At 38.3% G+C, this 27,952-nt stretch overlaps 1 protein-coding gene across 1 annotated transcript in view; it reads left to right on the top strand.

Annotated features, from left to right (window-relative positions):
- The window catches only part of LOC311199745 (DNA mismatch repair protein Msh3-like), a gene marked incomplete at its 5' end in the record, with an annotated part of 81,042 nt that overhangs the window by 14,161 nt on the left and 38,929 nt on the right, over positions 1-27,952 (top strand). The window contains 6 exons of the mRNA XM_084273878.1: positions 1,603-1,715; positions 2,954-3,068; positions 9,936-10,020; positions 10,613-10,722; positions 20,925-21,057; positions 27,252-27,439. Coding sequence (XP_084130004.1) covers positions 1,603-1,715; positions 2,954-3,068; positions 9,936-10,020; positions 10,613-10,722; positions 20,925-21,057; positions 27,252-27,439 — 744 coding nt within the window. The remainder of the gene's footprint in view (positions 1-1,602; positions 1,716-2,953; positions 3,069-9,935; positions 10,021-10,612; positions 10,723-20,924; positions 21,058-27,251; positions 27,440-27,952) is intronic.

Below are 27,952 nucleotides of genomic sequence, written 5' to 3'. Positions count from 1 at the left end.
TCATTCAGAGTATGATTGGGGCAGAGGAGAGTCACAGAGGATCTAAAGACTAAAAGCTTAATTAGATCAGTCAGTTAAAACTAAGGGACTTGAAGTAGGCAAGGGATCACCTGGGATGTGCTAAGAAAAATAAGACCTCTAAGACTCAGTTAGTTTGTCACTATTTTACCTGTTATAGGAAAATATCTCTCATTTTTAAGACTTGATCCTCAGAGACATATTGATGCTTTCTGATGGAGATATGTACGATGTAATGCAGAAACCCTGGCTGGCTGAAATAAAAAAGCCCTGTAAAAAGGGTATTGATTAATTTCCTTCCTATAATACCTACACAATCCCTCACATTGGCATAATTCCAGTGTGCTGGAATTATTTGGTTAATTCACATCCGGTGGTAGTATGATATTCTGATACTCTGGTAGTATGATGCTTAGATACTCTGAGGCCAAGTATGTTTTATAAATGTCTTTTACTGTCAGCTTCCTACTGGCCACTTCAGTGCTATTCTGTAGCTGTGTAATTAGGCTCAGTGTTAGCAGGGGGAATGTGTATGATTTTTGTTTTGGTTTTTAACCAGCACATCTGTTGAATGCTGAATTACCAGCTCTACAAATTAAATTGATAATGCAGCATCCACTTTTCATTTCAGTGAGCAGTTAGGAAAATCAGCCAGTGTAGAAAGGTTGTATCTTGTAAAAAGCACACACATATTCTCCTCTGAGTCAGATTTTGGCATCTCAGGTGTACTGCTTGACGCTGTAGCCCAGGTACCACACAACAGTGTGCATTGCAAAGAATAAAGGGCTTTGCCACTGACTTTCATAAGCAGGCTGTGGAAGCAGGGGTCACAGGAAACAGGCTAGATTAATTTCTCATGGGTCACAAAACTGGCTGAAACCCTGTACTGCTGTAATTCTCAGTTATTTGCTGGCAGGGAAGGGTTCATTTGGCTTAATGGTGGAACAGAGTAAGTTTGCTACATTTGCTGGTACTGTGAAACTGGCAGGAGCTGCTGGCTTGTTGGGAGCATTGGGCCATCATTAATGACTCCCTGACAACCAAGAAATCACCTCCTTTAGTACAAGGAAGATAAGAATCTTCAAATAGTTACAAAAGGACAAGAATACTTTATTTCAGCTTTATAAAGGAAAAGGTTGTAGGTTAATGTTGCAGTGAGTTGTACAGCATACAACAAAGCCTTTAAAGGATAATGAAATGTGGTAATACATAGCACAGGGTAATTGCTTTATTGTTTACTCAGTCTTTAAGAATAGATAAGGCAAATACTTGTAATGTTTGATGAAAACATTTACATCTATGTTGCAGGTGTACTAGACAACCTCTTGAAGTCTCTTCTGGGCTTGCTTGCTGTTGCTGTTTGGATTTTGTTTGCACTTTTACAATGGAAAGAAGAAAGCTTTTTGAAAAAAAAAATCACACTTAGATTCTAAATGTTTCCAGCCCACACAAATAACTCATCTCTTCATTTTTTAACCATTCAATTCTTAACAAATGAAAGAGAAAAGAAAGTACGCTTTTGTAGTAAGTGTTCTTCATGAAGGAAGCATAAATACTCAAAAGTCCATTATTTTTTCTTTGCAGGTTACGGGATGACCGAATCAGGATAGAAAGGATGGGAAAACTTCATTTTGAATACAGCCATGCTTTCCAGCTGATCACTGATTTTTACACAAAAGAAGTGCCTGATACTACAGGTATCTTGTTCAGATTTTTACATAAAAGAAGTGCCTGATATTACTGGTCTGCCATTGACAACATCTGTTAGCTTTTGCACAGATAAAAATCCATCCTCTTAGCTTTTACACAGATAAGGAATACATGTGGGTATACCTCATCAGGTCTCACGAACTTGTCAATGTCCAATTTGGTTAAGTGTTCCCTAACTTGCTCCTCCTCTGTTAAGGACAAATGTTCAATGCTTCAGAATTTTCCACTGGTCTGAGAGACCTTGTGTTCCTTAAAACACATCTTACCAGTAAAGCCCAGAACAAAGAAGGCACTGAGTTTCTCAGCCTCATCCATGTCCTTTGTCAACCTGCAAGCTTGAACATTCTCTGTATTCTTCCTGGATCACTTGCTCCTGCTTCCACCTCTCGTACTCCTCCTTTCTTACGTTTGAGCTATTTGGGAGCATCATGTTCATCCATTCAGGCCTTCTGCCACTTTTGCTTAATTTTCTGTACACTGGGATCTTTATTGAGTTGAAGGAGGTGAATCTTGAAAATTAACATTATTTAAATAGAAATGAATATAGGGTTAACATGCCTTTTTAAAAAAAAATCTTGAAGATGTGTGTTTAGGCAGGTTTAAATTTACATGTATGTAGCAACTGAGGGAAATTATTCAACATCTGAAATGTTCAACTTCTTGTGTGTGTTAACAGTCTAAGAACAGCTTTAAAACATCTGTGAAAAGAAAATTAAATAAGGTTTTAAAAATACCAGTTAATGTTGAGATATTATGCAGTGAATTTTCCTATTGTTTCAACTGGAACAAGGGCTGTGTTAGGGCGCTGTCAGATACAAATAGCTGTCTCACAAAGATGGATCCATATTCTACAGACTGGCCAAGGCAGATAAATCATTAGCACATGTGCCAAGGCCCGTTTGTTCCTTTTTAACTTACACAGATGTTGCCTACAGTAATGGAGAGTCCAGAATTTTTATTTGTTTGTACATTTACAAATTTGCTACACCAAGTTAGTCATTTTTATGAAGCAAAATCGTGGAGTCAACTGTTTTTAAGTGTTTACATTATTGTAATGTTCTACATTCTTTGGAACCATATCTGTTGTTTTGGAACCTCACTTTATGTTGATTTATAGATATCATAGAACAGTGTGCATATATTACAGATTTCTATTTATTTAAATTGAAGAATAGCTTTTTCTGAAATATGTTGCATGGTAAACAATGAGATGGGTTTTTTTTAGGTCCTCAAAAACTATCTGTAATACTAAGCTTGGATAAGCCTGTTGTTTGCTCTCTGGCAGCAATAATTGCATACCTCAAAGAATTTAATTTGGAAAGGATGCTTTACAATCCAAGGTAAGTTGCCTTATATAAACTTCCAATTCACAGCACCAATAGATGTACCATTGTTCTCTAGTCAGTTTTATCAGACAACTTCCCTTCAATGTAATGAACCCTCCTGCTAGAGCGATCAACATAGTCTTTTTAAAAACTCTACTTTACATTTAAACTCTTAATCAGAACTAGAAGAATCAAGTGTTTTGGGGGTTATTTTCCCCCGCATGATGTTTCATGAATATCTTAATGAAATATGTTTGTCTAGACATTACTATCAGTAATGTAAATAAACTTGTACTGCTGCCAAGTGTATTGAAATCCAATAGGGTGCAACACTGGAAGATAGTAGGAGGGAAGTTTTAGGTTTGTTAGTCAGCCTCAGCCATCATATCTCAACCTCAGTTTTACCCTGAATAAAGTTTTGGGCTTTTTGGCAGCTTTAAAAAAAACACAACGAACAACAAAACTCACCTGTAATTTAGCTTTGCAGTTGTTTCATTTTGCCAGAGGTGTATAAGGAGGTATAAATGCTAATGTGTTGTAATGTTTAGACTGTACTCAGCAGGTCTGAGATAGTGAATCTAGTTATCTGTTACAAATAAAACAGACATTCAACACACCCTGGCTTTGGAACAACCATGCAAAACATTGGTCATAGAACATCACCATTTGTGCAAGATTACTACAAAACCACACAGAAATGGAAATAATCTTGTCTTCCCTTTTGTAGTCACAACACTTAGGTTTATTAGATATGCTCAGTTGAGTACTCAAAATTTGTAACAGGATTATGCAGGTGGAATCAAATGAAAATTGAAATACTGCCACTCAAGCATCTTTTTATCCTGTCTTGCACAAGTACAAAAGATGGCAATCCTACCTGTTGTAAGTTTGAAAAAATAATTGAAGCTTATTAAATGCTTTAATAAAACAGCTTTATCTGTTGTGGATCCTGTGCAAAATATTCTCTTGGTTCTTTCAGTATTCTTCTGTCCAGTAAGTAGACAGGCTTTAACAAAGTAAGTCTGGCTACAAACTGGAACCTTAGAAATATGTCATCAGTTGTAGATTGTTCACATGTTTGTATGAGATAACTGCAGTTGCAAACCTTACTATGAAGGGCCACCAACATTTACAGGTTTTTAAAAATGCAGCTGCAATAAAAAACTGACTGCAGATACCAGTTTTAAACTTCTCTAAGATGCCTACTAAAATATCTAGAAATTACATATACCTGTTTTTTCTGGTTTTTGGAATAAATTTTCTACCTTAACCCTTTCCCTCTTCAAGTGCTATCAAAATGTTAACAGAAAGAATTGCTGTGGTGTCTTTTAAGCTATCTCCCATGCCTCATCCACCAAAGAGTGTTCTGACCTGTTGTATTCCTGCTCATCCTCTTTCATAGGCTTGCTTGTTTCCATTTTCTTTCTGTTTTTTTTTTCTTTTTCTTTTTTTTTCCTTTTTTCTTTCTTTTTTCTTTTTTTTAAATACTTGGGTGGCAAGGAAGGGAGCAGGATAAATCTTCTTGAGAGTTTCTGAAGAAAGTGAACTGCAAGGAAATGCCATTCCACTTTCAGGTCACTGGTGTCACAGTGTGTTACGTGCGATTGCACACAAGGTGAATGTTCTTTCACATGGGGGAAACAGAAAATACATCTTTTATGTAGAATTCAGAAGCAAAGGACAAACAACATTATGTGAAGGCTTACCTAGCAGCGGTCAGTCACATTTCTAGGAACTGCATCTTAAAATCAAGTATAATTACAGACCGGAAAGGAAAAGCACTAAATCTTAAGAGTTGACATTTGCCTGCTGAAGGTTGCTTTAACTGACTTCCTGTGAATGTACAAGCACCTGAGTGGAAAGGCAATGAACTGTTTGAAACCTTGGTGATAGGCCGTAAAGAAATAAAATGCATTCCTTGAGGTAACTTTGTTCCTGTGCGCAGGAGCTTGGATTCTACTACATTTATTTCTAAACCCTTTACTGCTTTGACTGTTCTGATACTGAATTCTGCTTGCTGGTTTTAGTGTGTCACATATATTGAAACAGTGAGGCAAGTACTGAGGCAAACTCAACTTTAGTATTTTTCCTAATGCCAACAAAATACTGTCTAATTACTGAGAAGGGAGAGCCATTTATGCAAAGGGTGCCAGGCTTACAAATCCTCTGTGATTCTGCAGGAAATAGAAGAGAGAGGCTTCCATAGTACTGTCAAGCAACTTAAAATTCCTAAGAGAATTCAGGTCAGTGAGCATATACTGATGAGTCAGTGAGCATGAAGTTAGACTTGTGAGATAGTTTCCAGTTTATTAATGTAAGTGACACAGATCAGGATGAAAAGGACCTACCTGATAGGAAGAGTGACAAAAGAATTCCTTGCATCTCTGTTCCCTCTTCAGATAAACACTCTTCTCTCAGCTGGACAAAGTTCCAGCTCAACTTAACAATAAGACTCATAAAGTGAATTCAATAAGTGATGAGGATTCTTCATTACTGGGAGGGACGAATTATGTTTTAATATTCAGGTAAAGCTTTTAAATCCACTTTTTCAGATCCTAAATAAATAAAGCAAAATCCTAAAAAGGAGAAAAGATTTCTGCCACAGCAGACCCTGGAACACGCACAGACTGCATTAGAGCTCTAACAGCAAGTGAGAGTGGATCTAACAATGAATGATACAAACTTTTTTTAATCAACATGATTTAAGACCTTTGCATACAGAGACACCTTCACTGGCTTTTGACAAGAAGCTGGTACACAGCTAGGAGAGGTTTCCAAATACCAGTAGAGTACCCAGTATTGCTTGAAAAATCATAATTTTCATCGCAGTTGCTGGGAGATGTCTAAGTGTGTTTTAAATTTAGCTACATGTTTTCCAGCATATTGGACACAGAAGAGAGAGACTGCAGTGATACATGAACTTCAAGAAATGCAGGGAATGAAAGAGACAGGTATCTTTCTGAAGGAGGGGAGTAGCTTTGCAACTGCAGGGCTATTGAGCAGAGAATATAGACAGAGGCAGAAGTGAAAAAGGTGAGGGGAGGGTTAAAATGGCTTTGAGGGAGAAGAGGGAAAGAATTCAAGGAGAGGAGAAGTGTTTGATTGTACTTTCTAGTAGGGGTGGAAGGGAGTTAGGGAGACGAAATTGACAGAGAAGTCAAAATACAAGTTCTTCAGCTTAAAATGGTGAACATCCTTGGGTTTTCAGGGGGAATGTCACCAAACTCGAGGGAATGGTGTTCATAAGGCTTTCATATCTCTTGAGTGCTGATAACATCAGAAACAGAAGGTGTACAAGACAATGCATCTATTTTATTACCCACTGTCACTGTGAGAAAGGGCATACTGAAATGATTTTGGGAGATTTCAAAGTCAGCTCAGGAGCGTGAAGGGCTGATAAAGGGAAGACATGATTTTCAGACACTAAGAAGAGGTGCTTAGGACAGGATATTCCATCTCTTCTAAGACTTCAGAAGAGCAGCAGGTGGGCCCTCCTGCGTGGTGGACATTTGGAGCTTGTAGGAGTACTGAGGCTGTGTACAAGGAAAGTGGGCCAAGAGGCTGCTGACGTCTGGGTAGAGCAAGGTTGCAGGCCCACTGCTTGGGGTGAGTGAGTCCAGTGGAGAAAAAGAAGACTAATTCAAGATAAAATTGATGGGGTCTGTTTCTGTTTCTCTTAATTCTTCCTAGGTCCTCTGATTTCTGTTCTTGTTCTTGGCTTCGTATTTCTTATTTTTGTGTGTGTTTTTTTAGGTTGTTATTGGTTTAGGTGGAAGTTTCTGGATTCCTGTTGCATCACAGCTCCAGATCAGAAGTTCTATCCCTGTAGCAATAATTTGCTAATAAATTTAAAACTGGTTAATTAAATACAAAACATAGTCTGAGCTTGATGTCCTTCGCTACTTAGACTGTAGTAAGTATCTTTCTGAGAAATTGAGAGGCTTGTTTTTACTTCTTAAAGCTGAATGGGGATTTCTGCAACTCTTGTCTAAACATATAGCTTTGTTCAGTGGTTTATTCACCCTTCGAAATCTCAAAGACACAGACACCAGAGGTCTGTAAAAGGTAATTGAGCACAGAAAATCTGCTGCTTAGTAGGCTTTCAATGCAGTGCCTTGCAGCTTTGCTGGAAAGATTGTACAGATTTGCAAAATTAAAGTTGTTGAGAACTACTGATCTGAATAACATGCATTCAATTAGGGTGGGTTACTAAGTACAAAATGATATATAATATCTTCTGTGGAGAGAATAATGAATAAAGCACAAAAGGTGCCTTTCACCTCAAGCTTCTTGGGAGGCAGAATAACCAAGATGATGCACGGGTGAGACAGAATAATCAAAGTCTGAGGATGTAGTTTACTGTCCTAAAGCAATCATATTTACCTTTTAATACTCATCATCAAGTGTGGTTCTACTCTGAAATGTCATTTCATGAGTAGGAACCTCTTCCTCATGAGTATTCCTCAGAACTGTCCTAAACCTTACTAGAGGCTTGTGTTTCTTTTTGTTTCCTCTCTTTGTTTTCCTTGACTCAGATGGCATGATCCCACCTTGCCTTGCTCATGTCAATTCTGTTCTGTGCTGTTTAAGTACTTTACAGTTGCAAACCTGTCCTTTGAAACCCAGGTCACTGTCACCTACAGAAGGAACTACTGCATTGTCATTTAGTTGATGTGATTTTGAAGGGTTGTTATTTACTGATGCAGGATATGGTTGAGAGCAGCACATTAGAATTTCTCACAAGGGGGTTGTTGACATCCTTGCTGCAAAACCGGCAGGGATGACTTAGTATTTGTTTACAGCCACCTTCTTATGCCATTTTGTCCCTAAATATCCTACAAAGAGTCTGTTCACGTTTTTATCAAGTTCTGATCCCAAGCTGAAGGAAGATGAGTGGGTGGAAGCAAAACATGTTCTGTGCAGTGACATCTGGAATTGTTGGTTGGGCATATACGGCAGTTGATCCTGGCTGTTACTCATGTACTCTCAGCTCTCAGTTATCAGGGTTAATAGCAGGGTTGAGGAGCTCAGGTAACGCAAATACCTGGATAATACAAAACACACATAATTTATGCTGTGAGAGCAACTTTGGCACATCTAATTCTGAAAGAATAGTAAATATACTCTGCAATGGAGTAGAGTTAGTGGTCTTCAGATACCAACAGAGAGCAAGCTTGCTGTGAAACAACACAGGGTGTGAAGTGTTCTGGAGGCAAGTGAAGTGGGGAAGCACTAGAGCCAGGAAATAGGCAATCTTGAAACTCACATGTGGGTGATTGCGGGTTAATAGAAACAGCCAAAAGCATCCTTTCCATTTTCAGCTATGGTTCCTACACTGCTGGCTTTTAGAGACTACAGGCAAACTGAAATGCAGTAAATGGGGAAACTGCAGTTTAGCCAAGTCCCAGATACAGAAGAGGTGCTTTGGAAAGAGTGGGTAGGATATGTTGCAGATCATAAGGATAAATCATTCCTATTTAATTTTTGCAAGTGTCAGCAGTTGAAGATAATAAAAGGAAGTATTGTTTTGTTGCTTATAATTTTGTATACTTTGAAGACTTGCTGCTTCTTTTGCCTCCAAGGTTTTGTTTTGCTGGTCAGCTTTGTTGGTTGCTGGGATAGCATACTAAATCAGAATAATTATGACAATGGGTGCAGTTCAGAGTCAAGCTTACTTCCAAACCGTCACTGAAATTCTTTAGGGCATCAGTTAAAGGGGCTGCTGCCACCTTTTTTTTGGTTGTGTGTGTAAAATACTTCTCCTATGACTCATTATTTAGGAAATATGCTAGTAGGCCCCAACACCTGCATACAACATAAATATATAAGATTAGTCTCTGAATATTTCATGTTTCTGAAAGTTTTTTTACAATTTTTGTTTTTAATATAGCAATAATGCAGCTGTGTATGCCTAAAACAAAAGTTTGAGCATTTGAGTGCTTTCCCAGAGTGATTAAAATTGAATGCAGTGAAAAAAAACTTGTGAAAAGTCAAGAAAGCAGTTTTAAATTGTACCTAGCAAGTAATTCTCTTTAGTCTAAGACAATAAAGAGTGTCCTAGATTTTGTGCAAAGGGCAGTCAGCAGTATGATTAACCTAGACAATCACGACTTGATTTGTCAGAAGCATTTAGTGAGGATCTTGCACTTTGTGGTCCCGGCTACCACATGTGTATGTCTGACTCTGGAATAATTTTCCTATCTAATATGACCACACATACAATACAATACAATTATTTTATTAATGTTTGTTCTAAGCCAACACAACCTTTGGGTTGGTCTCATCTGTTCTGTTAGGGAGTGTGAACAAGTCGGGTAATTTCAGTCATAGTTATTTCAGATTAAAAATAAAGTAGTTTAAATATGTTTTAGTTTTCCTAAGTAATTGTACTAACGCCAATTTAAATTTGTAGTAGTAGTGAAAAGTAAGAATATGTCTTTTGATACACTGTTTTGATGATGTGTTTAAAGTCTGTTCTACTCTTGAAATATTCTTAGTCCTATCCCTGACCTTCATCTTACAGTAACAGAACACTAACAAAAACAAGTACTTTTTCAGTTTCATCATAGACTGAAGAAGGGGCACTTCTTTAACCAGTTAGTGCATTAGGATTAGATAATAGGAGAGTAGGATTTTCTTCTGGGCTGTGTCAGAGTCATTGTAGGAAACTGGGAATTGAGTCATAAATCTTGTTTTCCTAAACAGTAAATTAAACTAAGTTGTAAGTATTCAGTTCTTTTATTTATTTGAATAGATTTTAATGTCTTGATTACTTTTTATTTTGGATAACGAATGAATTCTCTAATGTGAGAAACTTGACAGTGTTTTTACCATTATGTCTATGCCTTAATTTAAAATATAACATGAAATTCCTCTCCCCAGCAATTTCAAACGCCTGCCAAGTGAAACTGAATACATGACAATTAATGGGACAACAATGAAAAATCTTGAAATTTTACAGAATCAGGTAAGGACAGCTGACATTTAAAAACATTTTTTTTTCTTTTTTTAAGAAATGCTGAGATCTTCATAGTTGCTTGACATGTTGTTGCCAATGAAGTTAGTTTCCAAATATCACACAGGTTTAAATTCTTCTGTATGGGATTGAACTGAAGGAGGAGGAGTACATTTTCAGAGGCATAAACGAAAGTTAATCTGTGCTGGCTGTTAGTATGAATTAGGAACCTTATTGCACTTTCACTAGCAAAGAACTTTCCTAAAGTTTGAGTTCTTGAGCAACTGCAGACAAGTCATAGGACTGTAGTAGGGTTTGTTTTTCTTTTGTGCTACTGCACCGACCTTTATCTGCAGACTTAATTTAACATGTGTAAATTATTCCAGTCGTTTTCTAAAAAAAAATTCTGTCTAAAGGAAAAACATACTTAAGTATCTTACGATTGCTGGAGGTACTTTATGTAAGGCATTGTTGGTGAACAAGATCTGTAAACATACAGTTGCTCTGTCTTAAGGCCTAAACAGAATGTTTAAGGAGTATAGTTAAGATCTTTAAGTAACTGATTATTCAGTTAAAAGTAACGGTGCTTTTTTTACTGTTTTAGACTGATATGAAAACAAAAGGAAGCCTACTCTGGGTCTTGGATCATACTAAAACTTCCTTTGGACGTCGAAGATTGAAGAAATGGGTAACCCAGCCCCTCATTAAATCCAGGTGAGATAGTTCTTTACTGTAGGCTAAATTTGTGTTTATTTTTTCCTAAAGATTTGAGGTCCATGGTAGAGTTTAAACAGGAAATTATATGATAGAAGATGTGGATGTTATATATAGATTGGAAAGAGTTAAACCACTGTTTGGGCGCCAGGCATCTAAGTAGTTCAAACCAGTAGGTTTGGAGCAAGTTAGAGATTTCTATGCAGAAATCAGAATGAGTACTGTTGTGTTTCAGTATCCTTTTTCAGACCATGGATGAGGATTGCCTGCTATTGGAGGATGTTTTATTCCAAAATATGCCAGTTAGTGTTTGATGTCTTTCTTGCTTCACAAGTATTTGCATCGTTAATGTATTTGATTTGCTCTAAATTAGCGGTGGATATTTCTGTTAGCCCTGTATACAATATGTTGCATATGAAAGTATTTCTTTTTATTAGTTCTGAATATTAGTTCTGATATACTATATATATTGTATTTCTTTTCATTAGTTCTGATCACTCTTGTATATTGAGCTATGCTTTATTAATTAGCGCTTCAGAAATGCTTTATTTTATAATGTTGTCATGCTCATGCTTGGTCTTAGTTGTCTCCTGAAATGAAATCCACTTTTTCTGATTTTATTTTGCAGGCTTTATTGGAGTGTTTTACTTGAATATGTAGTAAATAGCAGTATTGAGTCCATGGAAAGCTTGTTGACTACATTTAAAGTTTTTTGGATTTGTTCCTTGGAATGTGTGTTCTGTGATGGTTGTCAATGTAGATTTTACTTGTCACTTCAGCTATAGTATAGAGAAAATCTTTTTGGTTTGTTTGCCTAAAATAATTTTTTTACTGTTTTACTTTTAAAAATATATTGAACTGCTCTAGCTTTTATTAAATTCTAACAGTTCTAATTAGGTGTACCAATATTTTTGCACCTTGCTGTTGTTGGTAATACACAAAAGTTTCTATGGAACCAACTTTTTTTCCTTGACAGAATTTTTAATATGTTTATGTACTATATTCTGAAGCATCTCTGCTTAATTTTCTTATTAGCCTTTTTGTAAGGATCTTTTCTCAATAGTGAAAGAAAAGCTCATAGCTGTTTTTTCCTTCCTATTTGATTGATTTGTAATATTAGAGAACATTTCCATTTGTAGGAGCATTACTTGCCCCGCTTTTTAAACTGTTTCACTCTGCAGCTTCTGGCAGAGATTAAAAACGTTGATTTCAGTATGCTATTTTTAAAAAAAGATAAATTCTTGTGATAGTAGCTTTTATATATTTCACCCACTCCAAAAAGGCTTTTTATGTAACTATCCTAAAATACTATTAGATTCTGTGGAAGTTGGTTAAGTGCCTGGTGTTCTCCTTGAAAGCATTTAGATAGATTTGCTGGGCCACTTTACAGGAATGAATTGAAATAAATTGGTTTCTGTTTTTTCCCTACCCTCTATGACCTTTTGGGAATTGCTGGTAAAACTGTCGGCGGGGGGAGCCAGAGCACAGGCTCTGGTGTGGTGTGTGGCAGCACTGAGTTGAGTGTCTCTGAGCTTGCAGCAGGTGAAATACCAGTCAACAGTAAAATAGAGCCCTTACGTGGACGCAGAGGACAGAAATCTGCTTGGGACTTCAGGCTTTCTCAGTAAACAGCTAAATTTGCTGGTTAAGAAAGAAGCAATTCTTCCTTGTTTCAGTGCAGAACCAGCTTTACAAATTTGCAGTTTTGGTTTCTTCTCTTTCTCTGCTCTTTGCTCCTTCAAAGCTGCGACAGGGGAGGTTTTGGATGGGTCCTAGGAAGAGGTTCTTTACTGAGAGGGGGGTCAGGCACTGGAACAGGCTCCCCAGGGAAGGGGTCACACCTCTGAGCTGGACTGAGGTCAAGAAGCTTCTGGACGATACATTCAGTCCCATGCTCTGACTTGGCTGGGCCTGTGTGGAGCCAGGAGTTGGACTCACTGATGCTTATGGGTCCCTTCCGACTCCGGAGATTCTAGGATTCCATAATTCTGCAGATTGCTACTTCCCCTTTCTAGCCTTGTTTCTCAGTATGGAAGGAAGCTCTGTGGTTGTAGGGGACACTGCTCCCTCCTTGAAGCTAAAAAAGCTATTTTGTTTCTGCGTATTTCTCCCTTTCTGACTTTGTTGTAATTTCATGTACTCAGTGCATCAGACATTCAGCAATATTGTTTCCATTAATGCACACAAATGCTCTCAGAGAACAGTCTGTAATTGTAATTCACCTGTGCCTCCTGGAGTGACATTTTCAGAGGAAGTAGGGTTTCTGTGCTGCGTCTTTTCTAGTCAGTGGGCAGATGCATTTCCCTTAGTGTATCAGAAAGTGAGAGGATTAATTGCATACTGCTTTATGCCTTATAGTTGAAAATCACTAGGGATGATGATTAAATTTCCAGGGGAGAAACTATACACTAGACTGAATAAAGGTGGAATGTGTACAGACAGCTCATTTGGGCAATCCTGAAGTTGTCTGTTAGATCATCAGTGATCAGTACCTTGGCTTCATCAAGGAAGTTCTAATGTCCTCACTTACTCACCTAGGTATACAATGATGAGATAAGAATGTGTGAATCATTGAAGACTGAACTTTTTAGGAGGAATCAGGAAAGTCATCGTTTTTTGAAGGAGTCTGCTGATTTGAGTTCCATCTTTGTGGATTACAGACCCCTTATCTTGCCTTGCTCATCTTGCCTTTTAAATGTTAAATTCCATCAAGTACCTTTCTTGCTTAATTTCTGTAGGGGGAGCAGGAAGAAAAGGAAATAGAAAGCTGAGTTGGTTGGAACATCTTTGACTGAAAAACATGCTCTTAGTTTGTGAGTTATGAAAGTATCTAGTACAAAATTTTAAAAGCTGGAAGTGATGTTTCTTGTGTGTGTGATGCGAATATAGTAGTTTGCACAGTGCTCTCTCTTTGGGATGATAGCTGCTGTTTTATGAAGTAAATTTGTATTTTTTTCATATTCTGTTAACTCTCTTAGGGTTTTTTTGTATGTTATGTATGATATGCAGAAGCTAACGTAATGAGGTTAATTATAAGATTAGGGATAGCAGAATGCCCTAAACATAGAGTTCAGCGGTCATGCAACTTACAACGTGGGAAACTTTCTTTTTTGGGGACAACAGGCCTTGTTAGTGTGTGCTGAAATAGGACAAACACCCATTCTCTTGCCTGCACACATGACTTCACATCTGTGTTTTGAGGATACACGTGTCAGTTCTGGTGTAGCACAAGCCACAGAACATGCTTAGTGTCCTGGACTAAATGTAGAGCAAAAAACTAAACGCCTCTAATGTAAGTCAGTGTGCCATGGGAAAAGAGTGGTTGTCAAAGGTTTCATCAATGTCTTGGTCCTCTGCAGTAACAGAGATGTAGTGAGATAAAAGTGGCAATACCCACCTCACCTGGAGGTCCAGTGTCCCTGCTTTCTGTGCAGACCCTGAGGTAGTGGCAAGGTGTAGCCAGCACGAGGGTCAGTGTTTTCTCAGTATTCCCAATACACCTCCATGTCAAACACTCTGATGCTGCCACTGGTGCTGAGTTCATGGAAAATGAAAAAGTCTAAATTCTTCCAGACCATTAGTAGAAGTCCAGAAGCATGGAACTAATTAGTTAAAAAGTATTCTAGACCACATCAAATACATGGTGATGAAACCTCTTTTTGTGTGCTGCAAGGGGCATCAGCAGATCACTTAAAACCTTGTTAGGATGAGCTCACATTTTTGTCCCCAAATTCACCCCAAGGTATTTCAGCTTTTTACTGTGATGTAGTTCATGATCTTGTCTCCACAGCACACTGTTTACCAGTAGTAAATATGGGTTAGAATGGTTAGAACTAGTTCCTTGCTTGTTATTTATTTGTAGTCAAATTATAATAATTTATCTTTTTCTAGTTAAAGCTGATGTTTAAATCTCAAGGAAGGGCAAAATTTTTGTGTATTCAGAGAGTTGCCAGAAATATTTTAACCTTTGCTTTGTGCTAGGGAAATGAAGTATCTCAAAAATAAGTTTTCCATTTTTCTCGCTGTTACTCAAGTAGCTTTGTTGTACTCCAGTTCTTCCACTGTAGAATGACATCATGCTTTTATTGAGGCTGACACAAAGTTTTGTAAGATAATACCAATAATTTCTATTAGCTTGACTATACTTTGCCTGCAAGAGCACAGAACGACTGTAGCTTTGGCAGATTTAGAACTGCACAGTTCAGAACTGCAGATGCTTCCTTATCTACTATTAAAGAAGAGAAAGAGTGTAAATTGGTATTACCAATGCAATGTCACCTTTATTTGGAGATGTGCTGCAGCACTGGAAAGAAGAGCATCCCTTTATAGTGATGTTGGCAACATGTCTTTCCGAATATGAAACCAGCTTGTTCTAAATCCTCTTAACTTTGAATGTATTGAGTGCTGTTTTATTTATACTTCTGTGCACAAAGTACCATCCTAAAGGAAAGGCTTTGAAGTTTGACCTTGTCCCATAATTAAGAGACCTAGGCAGTAAAACAAACTACCTAAAGGTCTTTAAAGAAACCCATCTTAATTCAGAGTTAAACTGGTTTCCTTTAGCCATCATCATCACCCAGAGTTGGATTAGAATCTTTCTTTGCAGCAGTGATTTAGGGATAAATTCCAACCATCCCACATCAGAATTTCACAGGCTAAATTTTCCTCCTAACAATAAAGATTTTATAGCATCACTGCCAATACAAAATGCACAAATGCAGGTTACAGCATATGCCTGAGATCTCAAAATTGTTGTAGTGAAGAAAAAGACTGCAGCATCATCACATGTACTCATTCATTTCTGCTAGCTCTGTTGTGGCACCATTGAATGCTCTGTCTAACTCCTTATAAATGTAGTAATCAGGAATTCATTCATGTTGGCTAAAGTATCTAACAGTTCCCTTTTTTGTCACCAGTAGCTGAAATACATTGTGTGTGAGCATAAACAAAAGTGTTTGATTACCATTTTTTACACAATCTCTTAAACAGATGTGAAGACAAAGTTTATATTACTTGTATATTGCTGTTAAGTATTTGAGATCCATCAGGAATATTGTCTTCTCCTGGCTGCGTGTTTATTTAGGGAAATGCTTAGCCTCCCTGGAGGAGTGTAAGACAATAGGAAGTTTGAGACTAAATTACTCTTTCTCCTGTGTATAGAAAAAAAAAGTGAACAAGTCCAGAAGGTTGCTAAGGTTTTTTTAGGTTTCACTTAAATGTCACTGCCGTAATTATGATATAATTACCCATATGTACTCTTTCTTTGTTGTTAATACATAAAATTACAGTGGCCACCACAGAAATTAACAATTCTGGATTTATCCCATAAAGTTGCCCAGATTCTAACGTTGCCACTTAGGTAAAAAAGCCAGAGATCGAGTGTATTTTTGTGTGATTGTTGTTTAGAAAGACATACGTACTTTTTTATGGATTGTAGAGTGGTAATTCTGCCATGGCTTTGGGTTTTGATGACATTAATTGCTTGTTATGTAAAACAGTGATCTGAAGCAGAAAACACTCTGTACTCTTTTACATGGTCTTTAACTTGATCGGCTCATGAAGTCTTTGTAAACTGTGTTCCGAAGGAAGATGAAAAAAGTGTAAGTGAGACAAAATATAAAGCAGCAGAAATTGTGATAGCATTCACCTTGTACTGTGCTTAGGTAAATGCTTCATGCATTTCTCTTAGGTAAGCAGCCACTATCAGAGCAGAGTGGGAGCAGAGCAAGCACTCTCCCAGTTTCCAGCAATTTGCAGTTCAGAGACTTCCTCAGGCACAGTTGATACCCCTGTGAATCTTGCATTTGCTCGATGGTTAAGTAATACATTTTCTTCCTTTGAAATTCTGCAGTTAGACAGGGGGCTGCTAGGCTTTGATTTAGATAATGTATCTGAGGGAAAGCAATGTTTGTTGTTTCATACCTTCCATTATATTTTTTCAGCTGTTGAATTCTGGTGACTGGTAGTTTTGCTTATTGCTGTGGTTTCTAAACACATTTAGTCCATTTTATACATTCACTGTATACTTGAACCTATGTACTACCATAATCAGTGAACTTGTGCTTCACACATTTATCTTAAGCTAAGAGATTTCTGATCAATTTGTATTTATTTACCTTGTATAAAAGACTTTATATGACTGACAATTTTCTGCAGTTCCTATACAGTAATGTTATGAGTTTCCCCCTGCTTTAATTAAAATGATATCACATCTAAAAATGTTTTGCTTCACTGTGTGAGAGGCGAACGTATCTTTTAGCATGCCAGCAAACAGCTGTCCTGTTTATATTGTGAAGATGTTCATATGATAATTGAGTACAGTGCATTCGTATCTGCAGCCTTCAGCTTTGTTAAAATAACTTTCAGTTCAGGATTCAAATGTTTTTGTGTTTGCTAGTATTCTGTATTGTTCACCTCTGGCAGTAGAACAATACAAAGGGGTATCTCAATTTCAAGTAGTTCTTTTAAGTGACTAGAATAAAAAAATTCTGCATTTAGATTGTGTTATGTTTAAATACATTACAGAGTGATTTTTAGTATTGTATTAATGATGCTATTCTGAGGTGGAGGGTGCAGCAGAAGTAAGTGTATTGCTTTTAGTCAATTGACTTATGTTACATTATTTCACAGAAGATTGTTTGGAAAATTGGATAGAGCTCAGGTTGCTGACATGGTTTATACAGATGGGAAAGAATAGTCCAATATCACACCTAAATAGAGAATGAAGTAATAGCCAGTTTATAAAATGTGAGAAGGGTGCTTAGCATAAGCTGCTGAGTTTTGTTGTAGAATCCTAGATTCAGATTTTCTACTGATGGAACATTTTTCCAGACCATGAGAGATTAGAAACCCCGAGCCATACATCAGATGTGTTGAATAACTGTGCAGCATAGAACAAACGTCTTCTGAGGTGGTTTAACAAAGATCAGTAAAATATAGTGGTGTTCAACAAAATGTTTATTAGCTTAAGTATAAATAGTTAACGTTTAAAAGCATACTTTGGAATTAGTCATCTGGCTGTTTTTATAATTTCTTTTCCCTGTCTTTCCTTCCTGTTACACGTGTAGCTTTACATAACTCTTCACTATACTTTCTGGCTTTTGAAATAGAAAACCTGGTATGTTTTGTTTACAGGTGGAAAAAATGGGTCATTTGATACTGGATACCGTTTTCCTGACCCTTTCTTATTTGTAGGATTAAAGCAGAAAAACTGTATGGATGCTTAGTTTTAGATTGCTGGGGCTGCAGTAACATGGCCATATGTGAGGATGATTAAAGTGGAGATTAAGCTTTGAAGGGAGGAGGGTTTTTTTAATATCTGCAGCTATTTTACATATTACTGTTGGTCACAGATAAAATCATGCTGTTCAAATTAAGTGACAATGTTCTAGAACAGAATTATTTTGTTTACACGTGCTTTTTATAACAAAAGCACAGATTATTTTCTTTTTTAAGGTACACATGTGTATAATTTAACAGTTCACTACTCCTTCACACAGAGGAGCATTCCAGGGTCTTCAGTACAGTGAATTTTAATATTTCTCCATGAAAATGTAGTTGTGGCTGATGATAGTGACCTTTCAGAATTTCAGTGTAAACATTTGCTAGCTTCAAAGCTGCCTACTCGGGGTATTTTATTACTTCCTCACTGATATTAACACTTCTCAATTTCCTTTCCATTACCCAGTTGTAAAGCACCTCACTAATTGATGCGCAAAGCTTAAATCTCTGCTGTCTTGGATACTCTGTATGGATGCCAACAGTCTGCTCTTTGGTTATTTGGTTGCATAACTTAGTAACCCTGCCACTCTACACCAGATACGTGATTGTGGCTCTTAAGGATGGGATTTAAAGCTCAAATGTGTTCTGTGCTGTAAACAGCCCCTCTGAGAGCAGTTGCACTGACAGTAGCCGCCGTCTGCTGCTGCTGCTTCCAAGTTGCCTGCCTGCCCAGAGGAGTGGGAAGAGTTTTTAGTTTTGTGTATTTTGCTGGAAGGGTGGAATGGTGATGGGGAGGAAGGTATTCCTGTGACCTGCAACAGGGCTGCTAAGCAGAGCCTACAAAGCCTGACATTTCAGTCCTTCAAAATACTGGAATATTTTGGTGGTTATGATATGATTGGAGAGGCTGTGGTCCAGCTCAGAGATAACTGATGGAGTTCTGTAGTCAGTGCCCAGGGTCAAGTGAGCATAAAGTCTGTCCCCAGTTCACATAGTGGCTATGAAGGAGTGCATCCACCTGTGCTCCAGGTAGATGATGGCAGGTGGGGCACTGCAAACCCTGGTGATGTACAGCAAGGCTGCTCTGGGATTAAAGCACACCATTTGTAGTTTCACTGGTTTTATTGTTTTAGTGTAAAGCAGCAGGTCACTGAAAAAATCCTGGCACTTAAATGCTGTAAGATTTATTTGTATCCCAGGGCACATCCAGTCATGATGGCATGTAATAAAATTTCCAGGACTCAGATTTAGCTGTCTTCAGGGCCAGAGGCCTCTGACTGCTGGTCTGTTGTAATGCCTGCAACCTGTGGAGCTGCCTAATTTTATTGTTTTTCTCATGGATAGTATTTGTTAGCAGGTACAATGAAAAGTGGCGAGTCAGTTCTGCAGTAAAAGTCAGGGACAAGAGCAGCAGCCTCCCCCAAAACCTTACATTTTGATTGCATCCTTTCTTTTTATCCTTCTGTGCTTCCTGAGCTCTAAGCATCTCGCTGGTCCATGAGAACCGACGTGGGCTGGGCTGTATTTGCCTTGCACACACTTGGCTGCTGTATGAAGTGTCTGTATCAGAAGACAGCTTTGTTCTTAACCTGCACGGGTGGACAGGCACACACAGAACAGCCTGGGGAATTTCTGAACTTTCTTGTCTCAGGAAGAGAATGTTGTGATAAGGCTTAGTTGTCATTCTGGAAGAGACTGCAAGGGTTTTAAAATAAGCACTGGGACGTCTTGAGGATTTTTAGAGTGTCGTGGAACATGATGTTTCAGATTTAGCCTTACTTGCCGGAAACTTTCCCAACGCCAGCTAAAGCCTTCCAGCGCGCTTGTACCCACAGAGCAGATGTTTTTGTGGTGAAACCTCAGCAGTCTGAGCACAACTTTCACCTAGTCGACTCAGTTTTGTAGCGCACACAAACTCTGCACCTTAGAGATAAAGCCTGAAGGTGGAAAAGCTGCATTCAGAGGGATGGTGCTATTCAGCTTTGACATGTCTGTTTCAGTGCTGTCCCTCAGCCAGCTAGCTACCTTTCGCTCTGTTTCCTTTGGGCTGCATGAACTGACAGTGCTTTGGCTCACCAGCTCCCAAAGATAAACTCTTAACCTGTATGTTTTGGAAGCACCCCTGTAATCCTAATCTCAGTCTTTGCCTAGAAGGTAGCAAGGAGGCAATTTGGTTGCACAAAAAAGCAGAAATGGGAGTTAAGCTTAGGTCTGCAAACTACAGCCAGTTCATGGACCTGGTAGAAATTTTAGCTGTGCCATTAGCATCAGTGTGGATACAGGTGAATCTTGGCAGTAAGTTGTCCATTTTAAAAGCTCTTTTCCAATAATGGCTGCAAGAATATGATTGTAAGGGAGGTGCAAAGAACTACAGAATTGTTTCTGTGCATAAGAAGTATTTCCTCACTGTTTCACGTAAGTCCTGAAATGTGGAGATTTGATGTTACAGATTTTGGAAGTTAAAAAAAAAAAGGCAGCCAAAACCCCAACATGGTTCTGATTCATGTTATTGCCAGTTGCTGGTCAGGATAAAAAACCAGGCAAAATGATAACTAATATTTATACCCTTTTGGAATAAAGTATACTTTATAGAGTTCAAGCCTAATCTCCCCCCGTCTGTCCCGCCCCCCAGCCTCCCTCTCCCCCCTGGAACTTACTTGCAAATTTAAGGTTAAGTATTCAAGATTCAGTGCTGCTCATACTGTGTACCACTAGAAGAACATGAAATTTATGTTTGGTTGTTTGAGCCAAAGGAAGGCTTAATAAGCTTCTATGTAAGGTTTTTCTTGCATCTGAAATGAAAGTCTGAATTTCTCAGCATTTATTAATTCTTGCCTACTATGTGCCCTTAGTCAAAGTTTTTAAAAAAACACAATGCAGCAAAACCTAAACAAACTAGAGGAGAAAGTTCACTAGTTCTGTGGCTGCCTGTCAGAGGAACAGAGTTTTGCTTTATTGATCTTATGATTATTCTTTTACAGTGAAATAAACGCCCGGCTTGATGCTGTGTCTGAAATTCTACAGTCAGAATCCACTGTATTTGGTCAGATTCGAAATCTTCTTTGTAAGCTGCCAGATATAGAGAGAGGCCTCTGCAGTGTTTTTCATAAAAAGGTATACCCGTAATTATCCTAATTTATTGTTTTCTAAATAGCATTATTCTGTCTTAATATACTTCCATAGGTTTTCCTGTTTGTTTAACAATATTCTTAGTAAGACTGAGGCTGACATCCTAAAGGGATGCAAGTTATAAAAATTATTTTTGTCTTATGGTAGAACCTTATTTTGTATCAGTGATACGCTGGTAGAAGAAATGTCTTGAGTAGAAATCTAGAATACATATACTGTATTGCTAATGCTAACAGGAAAAACATCTATGATACTTATGATTTAGTGGCTGGATTCAATGAGATGGGATGGTGTAATAGGTCTTTGTGCCATAAATTACTTCCCTTTACAGAACGCAACACATTGTTTTATACTTATCTAAAATCACACTTGCAAGTGAAACCACTTGGCTGTAGCTAGCTATTTTCAAATGAATGTTAATTTGTTTATGAAGTCTGTAATTCGCATCTCAGTTGCACATTTTAATAAGAATTACTTGTAATGAGACACTGACAATTCTTAGTTGAAGCAGATTAATGTGCTAATAGCACCTGTGCAGTACTTCATGTTCTTTCATTTCACTGCTGTATAGAAGGGTTTTGACAGTTTGTTTTAGATGAAGGAATAGGTGGGTAGAAAGAGAACAGAGTTGTAATTTCTTTGAATGGTTCAGCACAAAGGTTTCCTCTTTGAAAATCTGAAATTCTGTTCTGGAATAATTTTTAAAGCCCTAATGTGTTGCAGCGGAAAGACTTGTGTATTTCAATGAATGGATACAGAGATCCAGCTGTAATGGTATTTGAAAGGGCTGAGTCCACCAACTTCCTCAGCCTCTAAAGTGTGCTGTATCCACATGATATAATTGTTCGTTCAAAACAACTGTCCAGGAATTGGAAAATTTACTTTTTAATGGTTTAACTAATTTCAGGTTGAGTGATACCTAAGAAGGTTTGTAGGGATACATCTGTGTCTCACAACATCCTGGCAAATCTCTACTGCTATTCTGTGCTTCCCTTTTTTTCTGGCCCCTTTTTTTTCAGTATTATTTTGTACCTGTGTCCCCTCCTATTTCAAAGCCTGATTGCCCTTCTCTGCTTTAAAGCCACTATTTAGGTGGAACCATTCAGAGCCCCTGTATTTTCATAGGATTTTTGGAATGAGGTGACTGTAGTTTATTTTAACAACAGCCACTGTAGCAAGAAGTTACATGTTTAGTGATTCAGATGGTGGAAAGACGTTGTGGGTGAGAAGTGCACCAGCAAGACTATGAAGAAGGGTAAATGGGGTGGGGGGAGCTCCAAGCACACTCTTCCTTTGATGAGTTTGCTTCACTTGGTAAAAGTCTAGTTTGTCATTCATTGCAGAACACTGTGGAGAGTGCCCAGAGGACTGAAGATCTTTAGGAGTTTGAGGAGATGACAGTATCCCTGAAAATCTGTGTCTGTTTTGAATAAAGAATCAAAAGCAAACTTGGGGAAACAGATTCCATAGTCTAGACAGACAGTGAATAGGGAGCCTGAAGAAAGGTCCCTGCAAAACAGATACATATTCAAGAACACAGAGTTACTGGTTTTCATGATTTTTTTTTGGAGTATCCATTAAACTCTGCCATTTAATCTCCCACTAGGAGCCTTTCCAGTTCTGTTAATTCCAGATGTCCATCTCTCACATGCTCAAAATAAGGTTCCCTGCAATTTATTCCCACTAAGGATTCCAAAACTCCCAGTGAAATGTGTTGATGGCTTAACCAAGGAAATATGCTGTAATACAGGCTTGTTAATTCAATGTCAACTGCAGGAAAAATAGGTGAATGTGACAAATATTTAATCCTTCAGGTCCTTTTGATGATCTTAAAGGTTTTTTCAACCTTGTGATTCTGTGATTTAGATTTCAATGACATTAGAATTTGAGGAGGAATGTTTCATGAAAGGAGACCTCAGCACTGTACAGAGGTGGCTGGATTATCTCAGATGTTCCAAACATCTTTCATTCAGGTCAGCCACTGCAGGTATTTTGTCATGGACTGCACGTTGCACTAGTAACCTCTAGCGGAGACAGGAAAAAACAGAAGGCCCAAAATTGCTTTGGTTTGGAACTGACTTTGCAAGGCAAAGCATTTTTATTGGAGGTCTTTGAGTAAATAGCATCATTGTATATTTTCCTTTTTTAAAGTCTGCTAATGATTCTCATCTGGTAGTATCATTCAAATTGGCAGTTGTTAATTTGACCCTCCATAACTTCCCATTACCCCAAACCACCAAGAAATATTGCTGATCTGCCTCCAGGTATGAGCAACCTGGTATTAGAACAGCATTCTTTGTAGTGGGAATTAGATATTAACCTTGGAGGTTGTATTGCTAGTGGTGGGTTTGCTCCAGCCTGGAAGAGAACTAGGGAATGGTTAAGGAGACAAGCAATGTTGCTGTTGCTATGGAGAGTGGAATTAATATATGAGGACTGGTTGTTCTCAGTTCCTGCAGCTCCAGTACCTGACATCTTTCAAGGCAGAAACACTGTCAACAGCAGAATGGCCTCACCCTTCTCTATGGCAAGAGAAGTATGGCTGGAGATTAATTGTTTGAAGACTTCTTGGTAGCATTCAGAAGTTGACTTCAGCAGTAAACTGAGAGGCAGCAGTGCCTGGAGTTGGTGCAGATTTAGATCTTGCTGGAAGACACTGTCTCAATGCCTTCTGTAACTATTTTAGCCATGTCCTGTAGCCCTTGGAGAGAGCCACGGAGTAAAGGAAAAAACTTTAGGCCACATACATTTCCTTTTGTGATCTACACCTCAGGACTGTAGGAAATACAAATGGCAGGACACTACTTTTTTTGTCTCAAAGTGATGACTGCATAGTCTTGCCTTGGAGTGCACAGAGCTGTCAGAGACCTGTGCTTGAGTAGGTCTAAAAACCAACACAGAGAACACGTGCCATGGGTACTTGTAAAAATGTTTCCTGCAGGGCCATTCTGATGTTATTTGCTGTTTTCATGCCTGGTTTCATGCAGTGTGTTTCAGAAGATAAATATTTATACAGGCTTGATCCATAAATGTTTGTTTTATTTGTACCCTCTGCTCAGTAAACATTCTTTTTTTGACTAAAACTCCCACTTAATGGGGCCCAGCTTTTTGGAGTTATTTTTATGTGTCTGTTCCAAGTTATCAGTTTGCTTAGTAAATCATTTCTTCAGTGGAGCCATTAAATTTTAGATGCGAAGTCCTGCAGTGCTACCAAAATGAAGCCAGGGGAAACAGTAATACTCTGAATAAGCACAAAATAGGGATGTTGACTCTCTTTCTTGGGAGTGTTGTGTTTAACAAAGTTGTTTGCAGTAAAGCATGTTGAATTTCCCACCTGTAGATTGTATCCCACAGTAGCATCGATTTTTTTAACTCATTAGGTGACTGTTGTGGTGTGTAGACTATCAGAGTTGCTGTGAGAAGCTTCAGCATATTCATTAAGCATCCTTCAAGACATCTCATGATTACTTTCAGGGTTGTTTACAGTATCTTTTATACACAACCAAGTTTGTGTGTGTGTGTTTTTTCCCTCCACAGATTCTTTTATAGGTGACACTATAAAAACCTGGCTTCCTCCTGTTATTGAAACCTCACCTTTACCAGCCTCACCACCCTGGTGGAAGAACTCCTCAGACAGGTGTTCTTGCATATTTGTAACCCACCCTCCTATAGGTAGTGTAGTAATTAAATAACTATTGGAATTCTGTTTTAAAAAGAATAATGTAAAGAAAAGCCCAAAAAATGCCACCTGTTAAACTGATACGTTTCTTAAAGTCCGTATTTGCTTGTTCTTCTTTTCTGGACATTGTTCTCCTGTGAATCACTTGATGCTCCAGGGACCTACTTCACAGTTTTGTGTAGCAAGGCTTCAGCCTTTACTTCTTTGAGTAATTTTGTAGTCAAAGGAAGTCTTCCAGAATTTTGTCCTTTATGTGCATCAAGGTTGATGATGATGATGCAGTCAGTCATACTGCACTTTATTTTGACGTTGAGTCCAAGACTGGATTTATCACCTGTTTAGTCTTTCAGACCTTTCCTTTGTGCTTTGACTTCAGATGCCATTGACAGATTTACTGTTTTATTATTTTATTTTATTTTGTTAGAGCTTTTACAAGATAGAATAAGTAAATTCCAGATTATCAGAAAGATGTTGATAAATTGCAGCAAGTGCAGGGGACTGCCAAAGTTTTCATGTGGCTGAATAATGGACTGTTCATGAGGATAGATCAGAAGATTATTGTGTGGTTAAATTGATGATTAAAAGATGTCAGAAGGTTTAGAGATATCTGAAGAGTATTAAGAGCAAAGAGGGAGTTGAGTTAGTGTAATACAGGAGAGTATTAATTTAATGGATGGGAAGTTGAGGCTATTGGATAAAACTTTTACATGGCAATACTTACTGCTTTATGGATTAGTTTCTGAAAGGAAATGGTAATCATGTAATTCGTTGGAATATAAGGACCTGGAATATAAGGGGCCTCTCTGCGGGCTGCAGGGGGGGTCTCAGCCTTTTCCATGGGCTGTGGGGGGACACCAGCTCCACCATGGGTTTCTCCAGGGGCTGCAGGGGCATCTTCTCTCTGGCACCTGGTGCACCTCCTCTTCACTTCTCACCAGCCTTGGTGTCTGCACAGTTTCTTACACCTTCTCACCCCCTTCTCTGGGGGCAAAAAGCAGCTGCTTGTGGGTTTTTTCTCCCAATGTGGTTCCCAGAGGCACTGTGACCATCGCTGATGGCCTCAGCCTTGGTCAGCAATGACTCTGACCATCAGCTGGCTGCTGTTTGCTCTGTGGGGCCTGCAGAGAGCTTCTGGCTGCTTCTTGCAGAAGCCACCCCTGCAGCTCCCCTTCTCCACCAGAACCCAGCCACGCAAAACCAAAACACTTTACTTCCTCTGATGAGGAATGTAAACATGGCTTTTCAGTAGTGTCAGTTGATTGATGGGAGAAGTTCAGAAAACTGAAGAAGGAATGTTCCTATGGATCAGTAAAATGTGAAAAAATGCTGGCATAACTATTTATGGACAACTTTTTTCAAACCTCAAATGGAATTGTCTTGGAGTGACACTGAATTTAGCAGGGTTTGAAGGCATTAAGTGTCTCTGAGTTCCGTTTAGTATGCAAATGTTGTGTAGCACAAAACCAAACGTGCTATCAGGTGGAGCATGACTTCCACAGGTAACTAAGAGTTGAATAGGACATCTGCATGGAGGGGATTCCGAGCGTGGCAGGAAGTGCAACGTTCTGTTAAAGTTGTTAACTGCTTGCAAAGTCCTGCCTAATGCTTGGAAATGAACTGAAGGTAGCAAACTGATGAGTTTGAAGAGTGTCTGGAATCTAACAGCAAAATATTTGAGCCACATCAGAAGTCATGTTAATGTTTAAAAAAGGAGTTTCACTGTTTATGGTGAGAAGCTGCTTCATGGGAACCAATATGCTCCTGCTCTGTGGATATCATGAAGCAAGCTCTGAAAGTGCTGTGTGGTATTGGCTGAAATCTGGAAGATTCCTCTTCTGTGGTACCTGGCTAACTGTCTGACATAGGTAGAACAATCTCTTTCTACCTATTGAGGAGAGGATGAAAGGCAAAGTCCAGGTTAGTGTGTTCTTATTACATAGATCTAGGAGTGACCTGACAGAGGCTGAAACTGGCAATAGCTACAAGCACTTTAAGCAATGACTGCTGGTTTTCTCTTTCTGTGGGTTTTTTTTTCTTTTATTTTCTGTGTTCTTATTCCAAGACTCTGCCTCTTAGTGCCTGACCTTGTCTTTGCAAACCCCCTCTTGCCAAAACAGCAGCCTGGGGATTCAGATAACAGCACATAGATGCAGAAATCCATATGGAGAAGTTGTGGTACTCATAAAGTTTCTCAGCCTGCGTTTTTGATTCTTGCACATAATTAGTCCATTTTTCAGCTATTTGTGTACTGCATATGTGCTACAGACCACCATCCAGCAAAAAGTGTAATGTACATCAGCTCTCAACTGTTTGTTGACAACAATGGTTAAAACAATTAGTATGCTTTATTAACCTTTTGAATGTGATGATTATGCAACTGTGTTACAGTTAATTCATTTAAACTGTATTTTATGTCATTTTCTGAAAGCAAAAAAACCCCAACTATGTAGGATTAAATGAAAATACACTGTAATGGTTTACATATTGCCTTCTTTCTCAGTGCTCAACCCAAGAGTTTTTCTTGATACTCAGCACCCTGTCCCGTCTGGATTTGGAAATTCAAGCTCTTGTTCCAGTCATACATTCTCAAGTGAAAACTCCACTATTACAAAATGTGCTTTTGGAAATCCCAGAACTTCTCTCCCCAGTAAAACATTATTTAAAGATCCTTAATGAAGAAGCAGCCAAGTAAGTAGAGAAAATAGATTAGTCTTCTGTGCCTTGTGGGCTTGCTGACTACATGTATTCAGTTATGTGAATTACACATCTTATTTTAATATACCCTAGGTTTATATTTTTGATTTTATATATGTACAGGTTGCTTATAGTTAAGCAGAGATTGTGCTTTTCTACAGCTCATACCCTTCCCCTAAACCAGGCAAGCAAATATTTTGCCTAGTGGATATCTGCCTCAGGTTGAAGAGTTTTTTAGTTTCTTGGCTCTTTGGGGGAATGAATTTATAGCAAAATGTGTTTTGCTCATGTTAAATTGTTTAACAATTTATGAAATACTTTGTTTTTAAGCTATTCCTTTTGAAGTGAGACTTGACCTTTAGCAAAGTGGCTGCTTTGCAGTCAGGAATGTGGCTTCTACTATTGTTTGTGAAAATTTTTCAAAGCTTTGCATGTCCCACCATCCTTCTTAAAAATACATTTATATGCTCACTAACAACAGAGAATATGCAGTTGACAGCTACATGC

Source organism: Gallinula chloropus (genome assembly GCF_964237585.1).
Source record: "Gallinula chloropus genome assembly, chromosome: 21".
In the NCBI taxonomy this organism is placed as follows: Eukaryota; Metazoa; Chordata; class Aves; order Gruiformes; family Rallidae; genus Gallinula; species Gallinula chloropus.
Note: the sequence above shows the minus strand (reverse complement) of the source record. Positions and strands in the feature narration are given on the sequence as shown.